General features: G+C 50.7%; 2 protein-coding genes across 5 annotated transcripts in view; one reads left to right on the top strand and one right to left on the bottom strand.

The window, feature by feature from the left end:
• Window positions 1-17,389, bottom strand: part of FCMR (Fc mu receptor) — a 34,630-nt gene that overhangs the window by 12,005 nt on the left and 5,236 nt on the right. Inside the window, exons 2-8 of one of the 4 annotated variants that reach the window (XM_082393393.1) lie at window positions 14,462-14,797; window positions 13,586-13,717; window positions 12,384-12,606; window positions 12,096-12,232; window positions 11,613-11,771; window positions 11,276-11,334; window positions 7,059-8,972 (exon numbers count right to left, since the gene is read on the bottom strand). In XM_082393393.1, the coding sequence (XP_082249519.1) occupies window positions 8,796-8,972; window positions 11,276-11,334; window positions 11,613-11,771; window positions 12,096-12,232; window positions 12,384-12,606; window positions 13,586-13,717; window positions 14,462-14,797 (1,223 nt within the window). In that variant the 3' untranslated portion in view covers window positions 7,059-8,795. Of the gene's footprint in view, window positions 1-7,058; window positions 9,590-11,275; window positions 11,335-11,612; window positions 11,772-12,095; window positions 12,233-12,383; window positions 12,607-13,585; window positions 13,718-14,461; window positions 14,798-17,389 lie in introns of those variants that run through there. The other 3 variants (XM_082393394.1, XM_082393395.1, XM_082393396.1) reach the window with 3 other exon arrangements.
• Window positions 2,120-6,912, top strand: IL24 (interleukin 24). The gene is made up of 4 exons (XM_082393413.1): window positions 2,120-3,115; window positions 5,152-5,310; window positions 5,770-5,844; window positions 6,738-6,912. Exons 1-4 carry the CDS (start codon window positions 2,945-2,947, stop codon window positions 6,819-6,821), a joined length of 489 nt encoding a protein of 162 aa, XP_082249539.1. The 5' UTR covers window positions 2,120-2,944; the 3' UTR covers window positions 6,822-6,912.

The raw sequence follows: 17,389 nt of genomic DNA, 5'->3' as shown, positions 1-17,389 counted from the left end.
AAGGAAACTCTTAGAATGTTTGTGAAAGAAGGTAATTCAGAGCAGGGCTCGGCAACCTCCCTCTGCAAAGGGCCAGGTAGTAAATATTTTCAACTTTGTGGGCCATATGGCCTCAAAGCTACTCATTCTCGTCACTGTAGCACAAAAGCAACCCTAGACCATATGTAAACAAATGGGCATGGCTGTGTCCCAATAAAAATTTATTTATGGACGCTGAAATTTTAATTCACACACTTTTATGTGTCACAAAACACATGTTCTTCTTTTGATTTGTTTTCAATCATTAAAAAATATAAAAACTATCCTTCTGTCACCGGGCTAAGCCATTCTTAGCTTATTCTTGGCCGGTAGTTTGCCAATTCCTCATTCAGAGTCCAATGTTTCTCAAACTGTGTTTCCCAGGGTCAGGCTGGGTTAAAGAAAGTTAAACCCACGCCTGGCCCCCTGCCTCTACAGGGTACTATAGGTTTCCAAGAGGGGCTAGCACGTGCCAGGCTTCTCTAATTTACTGACAGTGAAATCCCTAGTTGCATGGAGAGTCTTGCAGACAAGCATCCTTCAGGACTAGACTCTGTGGAACATGCTTTGGGAACACTGCTCCAGTCTGCCCCTCATTCTACACCCAGAGAACTGAAGGCTGAGTGCCTTGCTAGCTGGACACGTGGCCAGGTCTCTTGCTCCTGATGCTGCACTGCCGCATCCCCTGGGTGACCCCAGGCAGAGCAGCACCGCCGAGGCTAGACCACTAGCACACCAGGGCCCCCAGCCTTCCAGACCTGGCCACGCACAGCAGCTTCCTTATTCTACTCGAACCTGAGAAGGGGCACATTTTGGTTGAGTGATTATACACCTGGGTGGCTGCATGTCAGGAAACACTCCTAAAATTCTTGTCCCTGACCGATTAAAGGAGAAGCATACCTTGGCCATCCTTGGCCTCTGGGTTACTGTTGCATCATTAAATAGGGCTTAATTATTGAGTGATTTTAGCAGTAAGGAGACTAGTGTACTCTGTACAGTAATAATTGGTTTACCTGTGTATAGGGGTTACAAAGCACCTCTGTGTCACTTTCGCATTTGCTCCTTACACCTGCCCTCTGAGGGTGGCGGGATGGATTTTTGTTTGTTTGCTTGTTTTAATTTTATGGATGTAGAAACTGAGGCTTGAGGTAGCTAGACAACCTGCCCCTGGCACACTGACAGTGGCAGAGCTAGAACTCAGACCCAGGTCTCACCTCACCTCAGAGGCTGCTTTCTCCATTGCCCCATTGTCTCAGAGTGAAGGGTGACTAGGCAGTGAAGCAATTTTCTAAGAAAGCATGACCAATTTCCCTTTCTCCACCTCCCTCTTCTTCCTCCGCCCCTCCCCCGCAGCCCCCATATATAGGAAGCTCCACAAAGCCTGGCTTGCCTGCGCACCTTTACTTTTGAAGCAGCTTCCATAGCTGGAACAGGAGCCTTCCATTCACAGTTACACCCTGATCGGTGAATGGTCGGGGTGCCTGCCCAACCCTCTTCCTCTACAACAGGAGCCAGCCACCTCTAAACAGCAAACCCTCAAGCATCACCTCTAGGACCTGAGGTGAGTGATGGGAGAGTCTTGAGTACTTGGCTTTGAAGCCTTACACTGACCGCTGCTCTACTGGGAATGGGGGCTGGGGGATGGCAGAAGTCAACTTTTCCAGTGTTTATGTGAGGGTGAGATATACCATGAAGCTGAGCTACTTTCTCAGGTTTAACACCAAGAAGAATTTCGGCTGGAGGAGAGGAAGGCCAGGAGGATTATGAGGCCTAGAGATGAATTTGCAAGACAGGCTGCAGATCCTGTGGAGTTTGAAAGAAGGGAATGGAAAGACTCTGAGTGAGAGGCTGAAGCACAGAGCTGCATGACAGGACAATGGGTGCTGGCCCTGGGCCCGCTTCTCTGGCCCATGTGTCGGCAGGCACTCCAGAGACAGGCCTTCTCCCGGCTTCCTGCCCCGTCTAGGGGTGGAAGACTGAGCGTCCTCAGGTGTGAGACCAGGGCCAGGAGTAAGAAAGGGAGGGAGGGACTGAGCTCTGAGGAAAGAAGGAAAGAAGAAAAGCAAAGGACAAAGAAGTCAGGGAGAAGAAATCTCTGCATACAATTATGATAGACAGACAATGGAGTTCCCTTCCTCTAGCTTGGGGCTCTTCACAGAGTCTTTCAGTGGAAGGTTTTAAAGGTGATTCATCTGGAAATCTGATTCTTCCTCTTGTTCAGCTACCTGAAAATTTAATTCTTAGAGTCAAGAGCCAGTCGGTCAGTTGAGGTGGCATAGTGAATGTGTGACCGTAACCTATCAATCAGCTAGCCCCTCCCTGTAGGTCAGGATTAAACCCACGGCCCCTCATGAGTCAGAGGTGGCCTTCTCCTGGGGGATGGGAGAAAGACCTGTCCACGTGTGCCCGGTGACTTAAGGGCAGAACTCAGACAGGCAAATGCCTAGTTAAGCTCTCTATCCTGCTGAGTTTGGGCCCCCTATATGAGTTCTTTGGCACATTATAAAAGAGTGAAGAAATGGCACTCCTCATTTCTTCACTCTTTTTGGTCAAATTCTGACTAGCAGGTTGTTGGCTAGAGTTGACTGTAACAGAGCAAGGAAGGAGGTGCAGGGTGTGTGTGTGTGACATGGATGGGGGGTGGGGGGCAGATAGCGGGAAAGCCAGATCAACGGGTATGAGACTGCAGGGCAGAAAGAACCTTGCCCCACCCCAGGGCACCTCAGCAAGGCCACATGTTTGAATTATTCTAACACCGGGAACCCACTCTAGTTTCAGGTTTCCCATCTGTGTGTCCCCGAGGCTGGCCGAGGCAGAGCCAAGGAGCATTACTCTGGGGTGTACCCCTGCTTGGGCAGAGGGCCTGCCTCAGAGCGATGCCCCCCTTTCTTCCAGCAGGATCCTCCTGGTCCTTCCCCTGCTGCAGATGGGCTCTCCTGTGCACATGGCTGCCCTTCCCTGCCTGAGTCTGATCCTGCTTTTCTGGAGCCAGGGGCCAGGGGTCCAGGGCCAAGAATTCCAATTTGGGCCCTGCCAAGTAGAAGGGGTAGTTCTTCAGGAACTGTGGGAGGCCTTCCAGGCCATGAAGGACATTGTGGTGAGTGAAGCATTGTTCTGAAGCCAGCCATGGGGGTGATTCTGGGTAGAGGATAATATTTTATGATTACGGAGCCTTTTGCAGCTTGATCGTCATTTTCCTATCCAGGAGCTTAGTGAAGTCAGAGGTATCACAAGTCTACATTTCCTCTTGCCCTTGGGGAAACTGAGGCTCAGAAAGATGTGGCCAGTCTGTAGGAAAAGAAACAGCCCACGAGGAATAAAGAAGGGAGCCCGATTCATTTGAGCTTCATCTATGTCCCAGGGTTACATGAGATTCCACCAATGGGAAGTCATGGGAAATCCTTTGAGACCCACTAGAGTTTTCACCTACTGCTTTGCCAGCTCCTACTAGTCCGTTCCCACCTGCTTAGGCCTTGAGTAAAGGTCGAAGAATGTTTAATGCTGAGTTGGGAAAGAATGGTTAATAGAGCTTGTGACATGTACTCCTTAAAGGACAATCCAGATGCAAGGTAGAATGAAGGAGCTTGATGAGGCAGCTAGGGAAGAGGGGAGGGTGCTGCATTGGAGACAGGGCACCTATGTATGATCTTCACCTTGAAACCAACCCGTACAGCAACCCCTACCTTCGCCCCCATCAGTTTCCTTATTTGCACAATGAGGAGGTGGGACAAAGGAGCTCTAAAACTCCTTCCTCTCAAGCATTCTTTGGCTCAAAATTCAAGAACTGGGATGAGTGGTGGGTTGCAGGGGAAGCTCCAAGGGGCAGCCCCCCGACCCGCCCCAGAATATGGAGGTAACATCCCGCTCCTAGTGGCTCTTGAACCACATGGGCTTACTTCTTCCTGCCTCAAGTGACCAAAGGAATCAAACACGTCCTTCATCAAAGCTCTAAGAGCTCTTGGGATTTCATCTGCCCCTGGGGGCCAAGATTGGTGATTTTCTGGGCTGGGAACCTTGAACCCCTACCCCAGGGGCCAGCTCAGCATGGCCTTTCCTGAGTCCTCCCTCTGGCCTCTGAGATCTCACAGACTGGATAGATTTAAGGGTCTGGGGAAGCAGCGTGTATTTGCAAAGTTGGTTTCTATGCTGACCCCCAACCTGGAGACATCTGTTCTTTCTGTTCCCAAAGCAAGCTCAGGATAATATCACGAGTGTCCAGCTGCTGCGGAAGGAGGTTCTGCAGAATGTCTCGGTAATCAGATGCTGGGGAAGGATGGTGCCTCCTCTGGGTGGCTGGTCTTCTATGGGTGACGCTGAGGGGTTGTCTAGGGGAGGCTGACAGAAGACTTCACTTCTGCCCTGGGCTGAGCCTGCACAGGACAGGGCTTGGTAGTGAGCCAGAGAAGTAATATCTGGGGTTGTCACCTCAGTATCTGGGGTATATGAACATATGGCATGAGGAGAGGGGCGGGGATTGAGGCTTGTAAACCTCTGTCTCCATTTAGCCAGAGTTGCCATCAATCTAGATTTCTCTTTCGCTTTTGTTGGCCCAGTGAGCATGTGCTTAGGCCACTTCCATGCCACTACTTTTTTCTCACCTGTTACTCATCACCCATCTAGGCAGTGAGCACAAACGACTGAGCCCTGATCCCTGAGAGATGCTGAGCTTCCCTCTGTGGCACTTCAGAGGGCCAGTGTGCAATCCCTGTGCTCAGGGATACTAGTTTTCTTTTCTCCTCATTTCTTCTCCTTCCAAGCCTTTTCCCTGCCGACTCTCAACCAATCAAGATCTGGTGCTTTTCAAGGTCCATCACCGCCCAGAGCTATTAGAGGGGCCATGTGGTATAGAAGAAAGAATACTAACCAGATGGGAGTCAGGAGTCCTGGGGGCTAGGCTGTGTCTGCCACTGACCGGCCGTGGGACCCTGGGTGAGTCCCTCACTTTCTGGGTCTGCGGTTCCTCCTGTCAAACAAAGGGGCCTGAAGGCTCCTTAAGATCTAACATTTATCAGCATCTCCTAGAGGATCGCTGTCTCTACTGTGCTTATCTTGCCTTGCGTGGCACGTGAGTGGTTCATCCAGGGCTGGGGCGGGCAGAGGCCTTGGCTCCGCAGTGACCCTGCCCCTCCCCAGGAGGCTGAAAGCTGCCACCTCATCCATGCCCTGCTGAAGTTCTACTTGAACACTGTCTTCAAAAACTACCGCGATAAGGCAGTTGAATTCAGGATCCTGAAGTCATTCTCTACTCTGGCCAACAACTTTATTGTCATCGTGTCCAAACTGCAAGCCAGTGTGAGTAGAACAAAGCTGGGACTGAGGCCCACAGGAGATGCTATGTTTTCAGAAGACTCGTCTTCCCTTATTTGGCCCTGGCTTTTATGCCACGACAGGGAGCTGCAGGTGTCATGGAAAAGAGCACAGGCTCTGGACACCAGCAGTTCTGGGCTCAAATCAAGGTCTGCTTCTAACCAACTGGGTGTCCATTTGCAAGGTGGTCAACCTCTCTGAGCTTTGGTTTTCTTATCTATAAAATGCTGATAATCACCCCTACGTGGCAAGACTACAGTGAGAATTAAAGGACGCAGTCCCTGCTGCATGGTGGGAGTTCAGCATTGGCCACCTTGGGGACATGGGATTCGGAGCTGTCCTCTTAGGCCTGGGGCACCCCTTCGGCGTCCTTAGGAAGGAGTGGGAGGGGGCTTGCCTCTGCTCCTACCCGACACTTGGCACACTTTTTTTTCTGTTATCCAGCAGGAGAAGGAGATGTTTTCCATCAGTGAGAGTGCACGCAGGCGGTTTCTGCTGTTCCAGCGAGCATTTAAACAGGTAATCAAAGCCAGCAACTGCCCAGCTGGAAGTAGACTAGCCTGAAGCGTCACACGACTGTTCCTCGGGGACCGAGTGCAGAATCCAGTGCAGCTGACTCCACCTGGCCGGCCCCAAAGCCACCTTACTTAGAACAGCTGTAGCTGCGCCAATTGCTATATACTCTGCATAAATACCACAAATGGCAGCCTATTTTTCTGCTAGTTTTCAAGTTAAAGTGCTATTGTATTTCTCTACAAGACGATTTCACTACCAAGGACATTCCCAAGTGAGAGTTTTATGGGTACTTGAGGTGGGTGATTGGAGTCAGAAGTGAGGGGGAAGGAAGGGAGAACCCCCAAGCACAACACACATTGCTTGTTTTCCATGATGTTCAAAGGGTCTAGTCTGTGAAAAAGAATTACGGGAAGTATGTTGCCTTTTCCTAAATTAAGACAACAAAGAAAATCCCAATTTCATACCCAGCTCCCCCCCAAAGCAAATACAATTTTGATCATTTTTTGAGGAACAGATACCCCAGTTTATAAATAAGTGGTGAAGAGCAATAATATACAAGGGAAAGGGGCCACCCGGGCCTCAGTTTCCTCATCTGCACAGTGGTCTCAGGGGATGGACGGAATCCACCCAGCCCTGGGATTCTGATTCTTAGTGTCACGGACTCCAGATGCTTTTCCCTTGCTCCTTATCCGCTGCCACTCACCAACCCATCTGTCCTCACCTCCGAAGCAGACAACACTCATAGACGGGGAATAATTGATGGGCAGGTGACTTTGTCAGAGGCCATCCCAAAGGGGACTCAGCCCATGATTTGGAGTCAGACCGGGTTCAGGTGTTGGAAGGAAACCTATTCTTGTGGCTAACATGACAGATCTTCAACTCTCCTTTCCTTTTAGTTGGACAGAGAAGCAGCTGTGACCAAAGCCTTTGGAGAAGTGGACATTCTCTTGACCTGGATGGAGAACTTCTACCAGCTCTGAAGGCCTAGGCCAGGATACCCTCCTCGTTCTCTGTGTCATTTCAAACAAGCGTCCCTCCCCATGATGTTCTCTGGGTGCTTCACACCTTGACCATGGGCCCCAGCCTTGGCCCAGGCTTATCCTCAAAGACTTCATTCTTTAAGTGACCCCAACAACAGTCGTGGAAGGTTCCCTTGGGTGCTGCGAATAATCTACAAAGCAGATTCTTATATTTATTATAACGCTATTTAATTCCTATCAGTGTTTTAACCGATGCCATATTTATTTGTCAGAATGAAAGTTCTGTGAAGGCAGCAACGACAGTGCCCCATGCTTCTCTCTGATCCTCCACAATCCTTGCCACCACGTGGGGTAGAGGATGGGTGCTCAGTAAATGCTTAATAAATCGGATTTTTTTAAACCTGTCTTTGAATTGTTGAGGAACAATGAGGGATGTTGGGATGTGAAGTTGAACTTTAGGGCATGGAAATCACATTGTCATGACACCTGCAGGGGTCATCTGCAGAGCACTGGGGTGAGAGTGAGGGCACTGGTTTGAAATATAAATGATAAAAGATATAATGCAGGGGTGTGCCCAGAACAAAGCAGACTCTCCCTAAACACTGCATTTCTTGCCCACACTCCCCACCTCACTCCCACCATCCCTGCCCCTTGAGTGCTCTCTTTCTTATCCTACTCACTCTTCCCTTATCTGCCATTTGGGAGGGTGCCAGTGTCAAGCTGCCCTCGTGGATGGTGTCATCATACCTGGATGACAGGTATGATGGTGGTGTGAATATAATTTAGGGTTAGGTTAGGGTTAGGGTTATGTGTTATCCCATCTGTGATGACATTCCCTGCTCATGAAAAGCAGGCACCTCGGGAACCTTTCCTTTCTGTCACTGGACCAGTGCCCAGAGAAGCTGAGTTGTGTGTCTGGGAAAGGCCTTCTTCCTAAAAGCAAGACTGGACATTCTCTAGTCTCAAGCTCTGACTGAACTTTGTAGTTGATTGCAATCCAAAGATATAATGTCTGCCTAACTCTGCCCTTGTTCAGAACACTCAAGAGGATGAATATATGTAGGAGGTGGGATGTCTCTTCTTCCATGACGTGAGTGCTCTTGCAGAACAACTGACCTTCCAAGAATCCCATATCCTTGTTCTTCCCCACCTGGCTATAAGCCACCTGGACTGGCAAAGAGAGGAGGTGCATTTCTGAAAGCAGAGAGATGTAATGGCTTTGGATAGCTCAAATAGACCAAGGCTAAGATAAATGCACACATTTCAGTGCATGGAAGAAGGATAAATAGATGACAAAAACTATTCTATTTCTGAAAGAGGGGGAATGCTGGAGTCAGGGTACTTAGTGCATCAAGGGAGGAAGACTTAGAGTAAAGAGGGTATCCACATATATCACTAGCACTAACAAGCATGGTTCTGAAAATTTACAACCCTTCATCACATCAAAATAAATTGCCCTCACCATAGGACTCCAGACAAATAGAAGATCACTAGTAAATGCCAGCCCTAAGATCAGGGCAAAGAGGTTGTAAGGGGTGTTTCATAACAAGGTCCCTTCCTAGGTCAGGGCTGAAGCATGTCCTCACAAAGAAGTTCAGGCACCTTCTATTGGTGGGAAACCCAAGACCGAGAAGGGCTTTCAAAGCAACAGCTATGCCTAGGCTCCAGTCCAAGGCCATGTGGTCTAGAGCCAGGGCAGCAAAGACCGTGTGATCAAAGACACTCTGCAACTCCCATAGCCTGTTGCATGGCTTGGAAAGGAAGCAAGTGGCATCAGGACAAATGCTCTGCATTCCCAGAGCCCACCTGAAAACCACAGGGGGCTGCAAAAGTGTCCAGGAAGAGCTGGGGGAGGGGGGACTGAGCAGTGCTCAGGGCAAACAGACAGGGATGAGACTCGAGGTGCGACGTGGGAGTAATGAGGGTTCTGAAAACGGATGGAGCGGGTGTTGGAAACCAGCAGACAGACAAGACTCATTGGCACCAAGGTCTGGGCCCAGAGGGACAGCTGGAGAGCTGAGTCAGGCAGGGAATATTGACGTAGTCATCGGAATCCGTGTCCTCCATCTTGGCAGCAGGCTGGTGGTAGAAGCTCACATATTCACAGCTGATGTTCACAGATGGGGCGTGGAGCCAGGGAGTTTCCGACACCTGGGAACAACCAGGGAAGCATCACTGGATCTGGGTAGGGTGATTGTAGCATCGACAGCAGGCAATGGGGCGGGGTGGGGGGGAAGCATGCATGTGGTTGCTGTCTTCTAGAAGGCAAAATACAGCGGTGGTTGAGCTCCATCAGGTGGCTCAGTCCTGGGGATTTTCAGGGTGGCGTCTCAACCCCAAATAACTGGAAAACACTTAGATCTAACGTGACAGGAAATGCCTTAAACGGGGGCTCGGACTAAAATCATGTGACTAAGCACGGGTCTGAAGGAGAACCAGCTGCCGGAGGAGTTTCCCCTCCGGGATTAGATGATGTGACTTGTGGAATGAATACGCATCTTCTCAGGGAGTTATCAGAAGTAGGATGAGTCATCCTCTGCACCTCCACAGGGCTTTTATTCCATGGAGAGCTTGTGACGTGACATGACAGTGCATTCCAGGAAGGAGCCGGCTGGTGAAGCAGAGGAAGGTGGCAGGCCATGTGGAACTCCACTTCCCCAGAAAGAAAGTTCAGGATCATCTGCTTTCAGGATGGATCAGTTCTCGGAGGACAGGGCTATGCCCTGACTCTAACACGGCACAACTATTGTAATATCCACCCAGGAAGGCTGCAGTAGGGAGAGTCACACATTTTTAACACGAGCGCTGAGAACCAGAAGTTCAGCCCCCTGAACATAGTAGGCACTGAGTGAGTGCTCACTGAAAGGAGCTGTTACTTTCTGTACTTTACCAGAGAGGGAATGAGCAGCAGCTTGCTTCAAAAATACATCTCCCACTGCCTGATACAGTGCATCATTTGAGATTTATTTGGCTTAAAAAATTTTAAAAAGTCACTCCCTGTGAAGGCTTAAAATACTCAGTCATTAATCATAGGCACCTTGTTGTGAACTTGCTCCATCAAGATTTTTATCCCTGATAGTGGGAATGTGAGCTTCAAGCAGGGAGGAAGGGTAAAATTTGAGCAAGGTACTGGCCCAGGTGAGGGCATGTGTGGTCACAGAGCAGTTCCAGAGAAAAGGGCTGAGGCAAGTGTAGAGTAGATGGGCACCGCTGGACCTACCTAAGCTACTGTGAACCTTCTCCAGCAGGGCTGAGTAAGGGCAAGCTCAAGAAGCTGGGCATGATGGGGGCAGAGCTGTAGCTTGTTGCCAGGCTTCACTCTCCCCTTTTTAGCAAGGCACGGTTACTGAGCCAGGGATACATTATTCAGCCTCCCTTTAAGGCAGCTGTGACCACGTGACTAAACTGTGCCCAGTGGGATGCAGGTAGACGTGATGTGTGAAATTTCAGGGTCATGGTCTTAAAAAAGCAACTTTCTCTTTCTCCCTCCCATGCGCTGGGATGCAGACATGGTGCTGGGGATTGAGCATTGACCACGGACGGATGGACGCGGCAAGACTCCAGGGGATGGTGCAGCAACAGGCAGAAGGCATCTGAGTCCCTGGATGACCCCATGGCTCAGGCCACCTCCTCCTGGCTCCCTGCCTTTGCTTGAGAGGAAAATAGGCTTCCATGTTGTGGGCCGTGGTTTAGGGTTTGCTGCCTTAGCTTAGCCTACACCCCCTAATTAAATCAGGGACACTTGCCACACTTAGTTTTTACTGGTTCCTGAAGTAATAATGTTTCCGCTATGGTAGGCTGCTTTAGAGAATAAAATGGGAAATTTGGGAAAACAAACACGAACGAATAGTTTAAAGGTTTTTCACACATCTGCCAAATGGCCATCGATAGAAAGATCAGAAGAAAAAAATAAAAAATTAGAAAGATGAGTTCCCTATGTCCAAACCTAGATTTCAAGAGGAATCTTCTTCATCCGAAGTGTTGAATCTTATCTACGCCTCTAGGCCAGGCTTAACTGCCTTCAGGGATGGGTAAACAACCTCCTGTCATCTTCGAGGGCTTACTAGAAAGTACTTCCTCATATTAAGGTGAAACTGGACAACTTCCACCCCCTTAAGATCTCCTAGAAATCGAATCTTTTCCACACGAAAGCCCTTCACGTATTTGTAGAGGTACCATCTATCATCCTCTGCTAAGCTCCCATTTATCCCATGAGAAATGCTTGGCTAAAAGCCGTGTAACTAAGTCTACCACAATTGTTGCGTAATCGTCTACTGACACCATCCAAGAAGGAAACTGATACTAGTTCCCAGACTCAGGGCCCCGGGAGCCACTGCGAAAGCCCGCGCCCTCCAGCTAAGCCGAAGCTCCACCGACTACGCTCGGGTCCAGGCCCAGGTCTGGGGCCGCCCATTAGGGCCGCAGCTGCCAATCAGGGGCGGGGCGGAGCTTACCTGCGGCGGGGCTGGGGGCGCCGATGCTCCGGGGCCTGGGAGAGGTGCCGCCCCTTCACCTGATGGGAACCGGGAGGGCCGACATGAGGGCGGGGCCGAGGGCTCAGCCCCACCCACAGCTCCGCCGGAAACCCTGGGGAGGGGGAGCCGGCCGCGCGGCACGCGGCTGTTCTGGAGGCGGGGTTGTTCTGGCTCACCCTCCGCGCCGCGCAGTTTCTGCTGGTCCTGCATGCACGCTCGGGCCGCCCCGCTCTCCCCCAACCTGCCCCGCTTCCCCCAACCCGCCTCCCTCTCCCCCCGACCTGTCCCGCTCTCCCCCACCTGCCCGCCTGCTCACCAGCAGCGTCCACCTCCCGAGGGCGCCGAGGGCAGGCGCTGTAGACGTTGTTCTGGGTGCGTGGCCGCTGCGACACGCGTGGCCGCTGTGACAGGGGCCGCTGTGAGGCCTCCAGGGCGCGCATCCTCACGGCCAGTCGGCGGACCCGTCTGGAGAGAGCTTCTCGGTAAAGCCACAGGGAAGGAGAGAGGAAGAGGGCGTCAGAGGCCCATGGCCACCCCCTCCCAGTCTTAGAAAACTAAAGGCTGTCTGTTTCCCTGGTGTTTGGCAATGTCTGACATGTGGGTGTTTACTGAAGACCAAAGGGCCCAGGCCGCGCTCCTCCCCGTCCCCATTTCCAGACCATTGAGCCCCGTGCCACGTTCCCCACACCCCAGGCTGCTCATCCAAAGCTCCTGAGTGTCCCCGGGAGATCAGAGGGATCTGAATGCGCTGGGATCTTTGGGAAGCTCGGCTCTCCGAAAAGGAGCCCGACCCCCTCACCTTTCCTCCTTTGAATGACCCTCTTGGCCACCAGCCCCAGAAGTGCCAGCAGGATGAGACCCAGGATGGTGGGGGTCAGGATGTAGAAGCCTTGATCTTCCATCCCAGACACCGGGCCTGGGCCGTGGTTGAGTGCTCTGAGGAGGGAAGGAGGGGGAGAGAGAAGGGAGAGGTCAGGAAGGGAGGAGGTTAAGGCAAGCACGCAGGTGGTCAACTTTTTTGGAGGTAGCTCACAAGTTTGTCCCTTTGTTAACAGAATTCTCGCCCTGAATGGTGCAGGCCTCTTACCTCTGCCTGTGAAGCCTGCTTTGGTGGTTGTAGCTGGCCGTCTGGAGCCTGAGCAGTTCCTCCCGTGCTGAGGTTTTTGAGGCTCTGGCGGGTGGCAGGAGGGTGGTGGGCTGGGCGGTTGCTACTGAAGATGCCCTGTAAACTCGAGGGCGGTGGGTGATTGAGGTGGTGGGGGAGGCATGGTGTGCTGGAGGGGCTTCGGTCCTTTGAGCTGGTGTGGTTACTACAGAAGACAGCAGGAAGAAGTGACCTTCCACACACACACACTCTAGTCTCCAGCAGCCTTGGGCCAACCATTTCTTTCCGGAACACATGCTTCCCTTTTACCTAGACTACCTTTGTTCTCACAGTCTTCATCACCTGAAATGCCTCCTGAGCATGCCATCTGCATCTAGTATGTCCTATCTATATTTGCTTCAAACTCCATTTCCTACAGGAAGTCTTCCCTGACTTCCCAGGCAGAAGAGCTTGCCCTCCTCTAAGCATGGACAAAACCTTGTTTGTAGTTCAGTGCCCACTCTGCCTTGTGTTGTATCTATGTGCTTGTCTATTCTCCCCCATCCCACACCTGTCAGTCACAACCTTGAGTCTACAATGAGCTCAGTTACACGATCCCTCTCTCAATGGCCAGCAGTCTTTTAGTGTAACAATATTCAATTAATGTGTCTACCTCACAGGGCAGATGTGAGGATGTGATGGAACTATTGCATGTCAAAATGCATTTAAGACAGGAAAATGGTATAGAAATGTAAAAGTACCATTAGTATAATCATGATTAGTCTTTTTATGGTAAAATAGAGCTGTTAAATCAGTATGCCAGCAAATGGAAGACAGCCCTATGGGGAGCAGGAAGCAGGAGGACCTCTGGCTGGGAAACGTCTGCCCAGTCTTGGTTTCCCGCAGTCATTCATAAAAGAGCTAGATTTTGTGAATGGAGCACAAACTTCATTACATGTGGTGCCACCTGGTGGTGATGGGTAATTTCTGCAACTAGTGCCAAGTGTACAGGCTGAAGGATGGGCTTGAAAGACTTGGAACGCAGATCTCAGGGAGGTACCCCCTCCTAAGGCAGGGAAATACACATCTGAGACGCAGCTCTGCTCTGCCAACCATCCTATGAGCTGAACATATACCCCCTCCTCCATTTTCACAATGCCATAGAATCTCCCCCACCTCCCCTACCCTACCTTTGGGGAACTGACCTTTGGATATGAATTCCAAAGAACGGGCATGTTCAGGCATCTGGAACCAAGGAGGCATATGCATTTGGAGAAATCTATTAAACCATGCTGGAGGCTCAGGCACTGGCTCTTCTTCCCAGAAAGGCCCGTAATCTACCGGAGGCAAGAGGAGTCCATTGGTGGTCTCTAGGACGAGACTGAAGCCTGGGGAAGGGACTGCTGGTATGAGCTGAGGCTGACTCAGCTAGGGCAGATGGCAGTGAGGGGATGAGGGCAGGGAGCAGAAAAATAACCAGGCTGGGGGCTTCCCTGACAGAAATCCTCTTTCACCCTAACCCCGTCGGCATTCCCTGCAAAACCATCGGAGACCATTGGGAATCTAGGTTGTTGAATTAGTGCTGTGTATGTCTGAGGAAGTCAGTGGAGAAAAGAAAAAAGGAAGGATTTGGGAGAAATAAAGAAAGGATCAGATCATAAAGTAACAAATTTGGCCATCAACTGTGAAAAATGATTGTCTTTCCTTTATATTTATCCCTGATATTTTCATGGGACAATTATGGTAATAATTATGTCCTTTTGCTTCCAATTTCCTTCAGTCTCAGAGCCCCTCCTCAGTCTCACCCCACACTCGCCTCGTGCCCTGGGTAGGATGAGTAAAATACCACACAAAGAGAGCACCTATCCTGTCTCTTTCATACAGTTTGGCTAGAAAATTTGGTGGACCATGAAGTTCATTGACTCTATGAGGTTTCAACTCTACAGATCCCAATTCCTACTGGACTTGCTAATATGGCAATAGTGTAAGAGTGTGGGGACTGCAGTCCCATTGTTGTCCCAGCCTTCCTGAGTGGAAACGTTTTCTGGGTGGCCAAAGCCTCCATCGGGTGGGGCACCTACCACTGTGAACAGACAGGGTGACCTGCTGGGTCTTGCCCCGGTCTGTGTCCATGCCCGCCCCACAGGCATAGACCCCGCTGTCACTCTCGACCAGCTCTGTCATCTCCACCAGGAACAGATTCCTCTCTGGAAACAGCGCCAGGGTGACTCGATGCTGGAATTCCTTCTTGACGAAGTTCCTGTTGGACACCACGGTGGCGCATCCTCCAGACGCAACAATTGTCCGGCACAGATATATCCTCACATGCATTTCAGGAAGCGGGCACTCGATGACAACGGATCCTCCCAGCATTCCCTCCACCTTTACTTCTGGAAGGACCTTCAGGGCTCCAGCTACTTCAGGGAGAGGGAGTTAATGTAGAGGAAGCCCCATCCCCAGCCACATCCCCAACTCCAGCCCTGTTTCCAACCCAGGCCCCAGCCCAGCCTCACACTCATCCCTACTTCCAACTCCATCCCCATTAGCAGCCCAAGCCTCAGCCAGCCCTGAGCCTCAGCCCCCTCATGATCTCTAGCCCTGGCTGCATCCTCAGCCTCTTCCCATCCCCAACCCTATTTATATCCTTGGTCCAGCTCTATGTGCAACCCTAGCCCTATGCCCAAGGCTGAGTCTCTCCCCAGCCCAAGCCTTAATGTAATCCTCAGCCTCGTTACCAAACCTGAACCCATATGGACCCAGACATCAAACCCCTGAAAATACAGTCAAAGCCACTACCCCACTCCAGAGGGAGAGAATGTGCCACAGTGATCCCCCCAACCAGCACATATCCCTGAGTGACTTCAGGGTGGTGTCGGGAGGCATGGTACAATTTGCTCCAACAGGTTTTCTGTCTAGTTTTGTTTTGCTCAGATCCATCCAACCAACCAAAACAACCATTCACCTCCAGTTTTTTTATTCAATAATTCAACAAGTATCTGTTGAATGCCTTTCATGTGATAAGGTAGCTGGCATCCCTCCCTCACACAACGAATCATTTATTGAATGATACAAATGGACGGGCACTATGTGACAGCAGAGTATAATAAATCCCATGGCGTAGATACACAGGGCTCCTTGGAAGCAGCAAGGAGGAGCGCCTGATCCAGGCTGCTGCAGAGGATGATTTAATTTGAGGAAGGCTTTCTGGAAGACATGAGGTGTAAGTTGTGACCTGAAGGACTGGGTGTGGAGGGCAACTCAGAGAATGATGGTTGTCTTCACTGAGGAAGGGAACACAGAAGGAAACAAGGGTATATTTGAGTGTGTGTGCACATTGTATGTGCATTGGGGGTGGTGTGGAGCAGGGTGGAATAAAAGGTGTGGTTTCTGAGTCCCTGACATCAAAAAGCTTATGCTTTGGCTGAGAGAAGGCAGGTCTAAGCTGGGGAAGAAAGTAAGTCCAAGTATGATTAATTGTCAGCTAAGTGGGTCCCAATAAGTGTCTGTATATTTCTGGGAAGACAATTCGGAGGATAAAGTGTGTGTGTGGGGAGGGGGCTGTGGACTAGGGTGGAGGAGAGACCCTTCTAGACAGTGAGAACCACCCCCAAAAAGGCTGGGACAGGAGAGAGGACATGGCATGTTCATGAGGCGGGGAGGGATGTTCACAAACTTCCTGAAATTCATCCATAGCGCAAACATTAAGAATAGCTCTAGGACTTCCCTGGTGGCACAGTGGTTAAGAATCCGCCTGCCAATACAGGGGACACCGGTTCGAGCCCTGATCAGGGAGGATCCCACATGCTGCAAGCAACTAAGCCCGTGCGCCACAACTACTGAGCCTGTGTGCCACAACTACTGAAGCCCGTGTGCCACAACTACTGAAGCCCGTGCACCTAGAACGCATGCTCTGCAACAAAAGAAGCCACCACAGTGAGAAGCCCGTGCACTGCAACAAAGAGTAACTCCCAACTCACCTCAACTAGAGAAAGCTCACGCACAGCAACGAAGACCCAACACAGCCAAAAGTAAATTAAAAAAAAAAATTCTCTCTTTAAAACAACAACAACAAAAAGAATAGCTCCAAGGAGTCAAGGAAAGAAGTGGGGCTGGAGCCTCCTAGATGAGCAGAGAGAGTCGAGGAGGATGTTCTGGGGAGAGGGAAGAAAGTGGACAACAGAAACAACCATGGGAACATGAGATGGGGGTAGAGGAGGCTAGAGAGGGGCTAGCTGGGGACATTTACAGGAGTATGTTAAGATCTGAAAGTGTAGCTGGTCAGTGTGGTGGGGAGAAGAGGGGCCCACCAGACATGTATGATCTGACATGGAAACCCTTCATGAATAACCCAACACTGCTTTAAATCCCCTGGAAACAGACGTGTGAGGTAGCCCTGTGACTGGAATGTGCCAGTGGAAGGGTGACCCATCAAAGGACAAACACCCAACCAAGGGGATAGGCGAATCCCCTGTATGTCCAGAAGGACCATACCTGTGTGTAAAGCCCAGCACCTGAGAATGAGCATACAAACATTTTTGGACCAACCCAGCCAGAAAAGGGCATGCCTGCTGCTTTCTCAAGGGTGAGATGCTGTAAAATAGGCAGGCGCAAGACAGAGCAGAGAGGGGTCATCACCTGTGCAGATGCCTCCAGTGGCCTCTCTCCACTCAGCAATGAGCTGCTGGTAACCCCCTGGCTTGCCCATGACCCTCTGTTATGGACTGTATGTTTGTATCTCCCCAAAATTCATGTGTTGAAATTCCAACCCCCAAAGTGATGGTATTACGAGGTGGGGCCTTTGGAAGGTAAGTAGGGTTAGATGAGGTCATGAGGGTGCAGCCCTCATAATGGGATTAGTGTCCTTATTCTCTCCATGTACACAAGAAGAGACCATGTGAGCACACAGGGAGATGGCTGCAAACCAGGATGAGGGCCCTCACGGAGAATCATACCTGCCAGCACCTTGATCTAGGACTTCTAGTTTCCTGAACCGTGAGAAATAAATGTCT

Source organism: Balaenoptera borealis (genome assembly GCF_965194805.1).
Source record: "Balaenoptera borealis genome assembly, chromosome: 1".
Lineage (NCBI taxonomy): Eukaryota > Metazoa > Chordata > Mammalia > Artiodactyla > Balaenopteridae > Balaenoptera > Balaenoptera borealis.
The sequence above is the reverse complement of the archived record's forward strand: the minus strand, read 5'-3'. Positions and strand labels throughout refer to the sequence as shown.

Bases quoted from the DNA above. Each gene is read 5' to 3' on its own strand.
- IL24 (XM_082393413.1), top strand. From the start codon at position 2,945: ATGGGCTCTCCTGTGCACATGGCTGCCCTTCCCTGCCTGAGTCTGATC. The intron at 3,116-5,151 runs GTGAGTGAAGCA...GCCCCTCCCCAG, and splicing joins AGGCCATGAAGGACATTGTG to GAGGCTGAAAGCTGCCACCT. The intron at 5,311-5,769 runs GTGAGTAGAACA...TCTGTTATCCAG, and splicing joins TGTCCAAACTGCAAGCCAGT to CAGGAGAAGGAGATGTTTTC.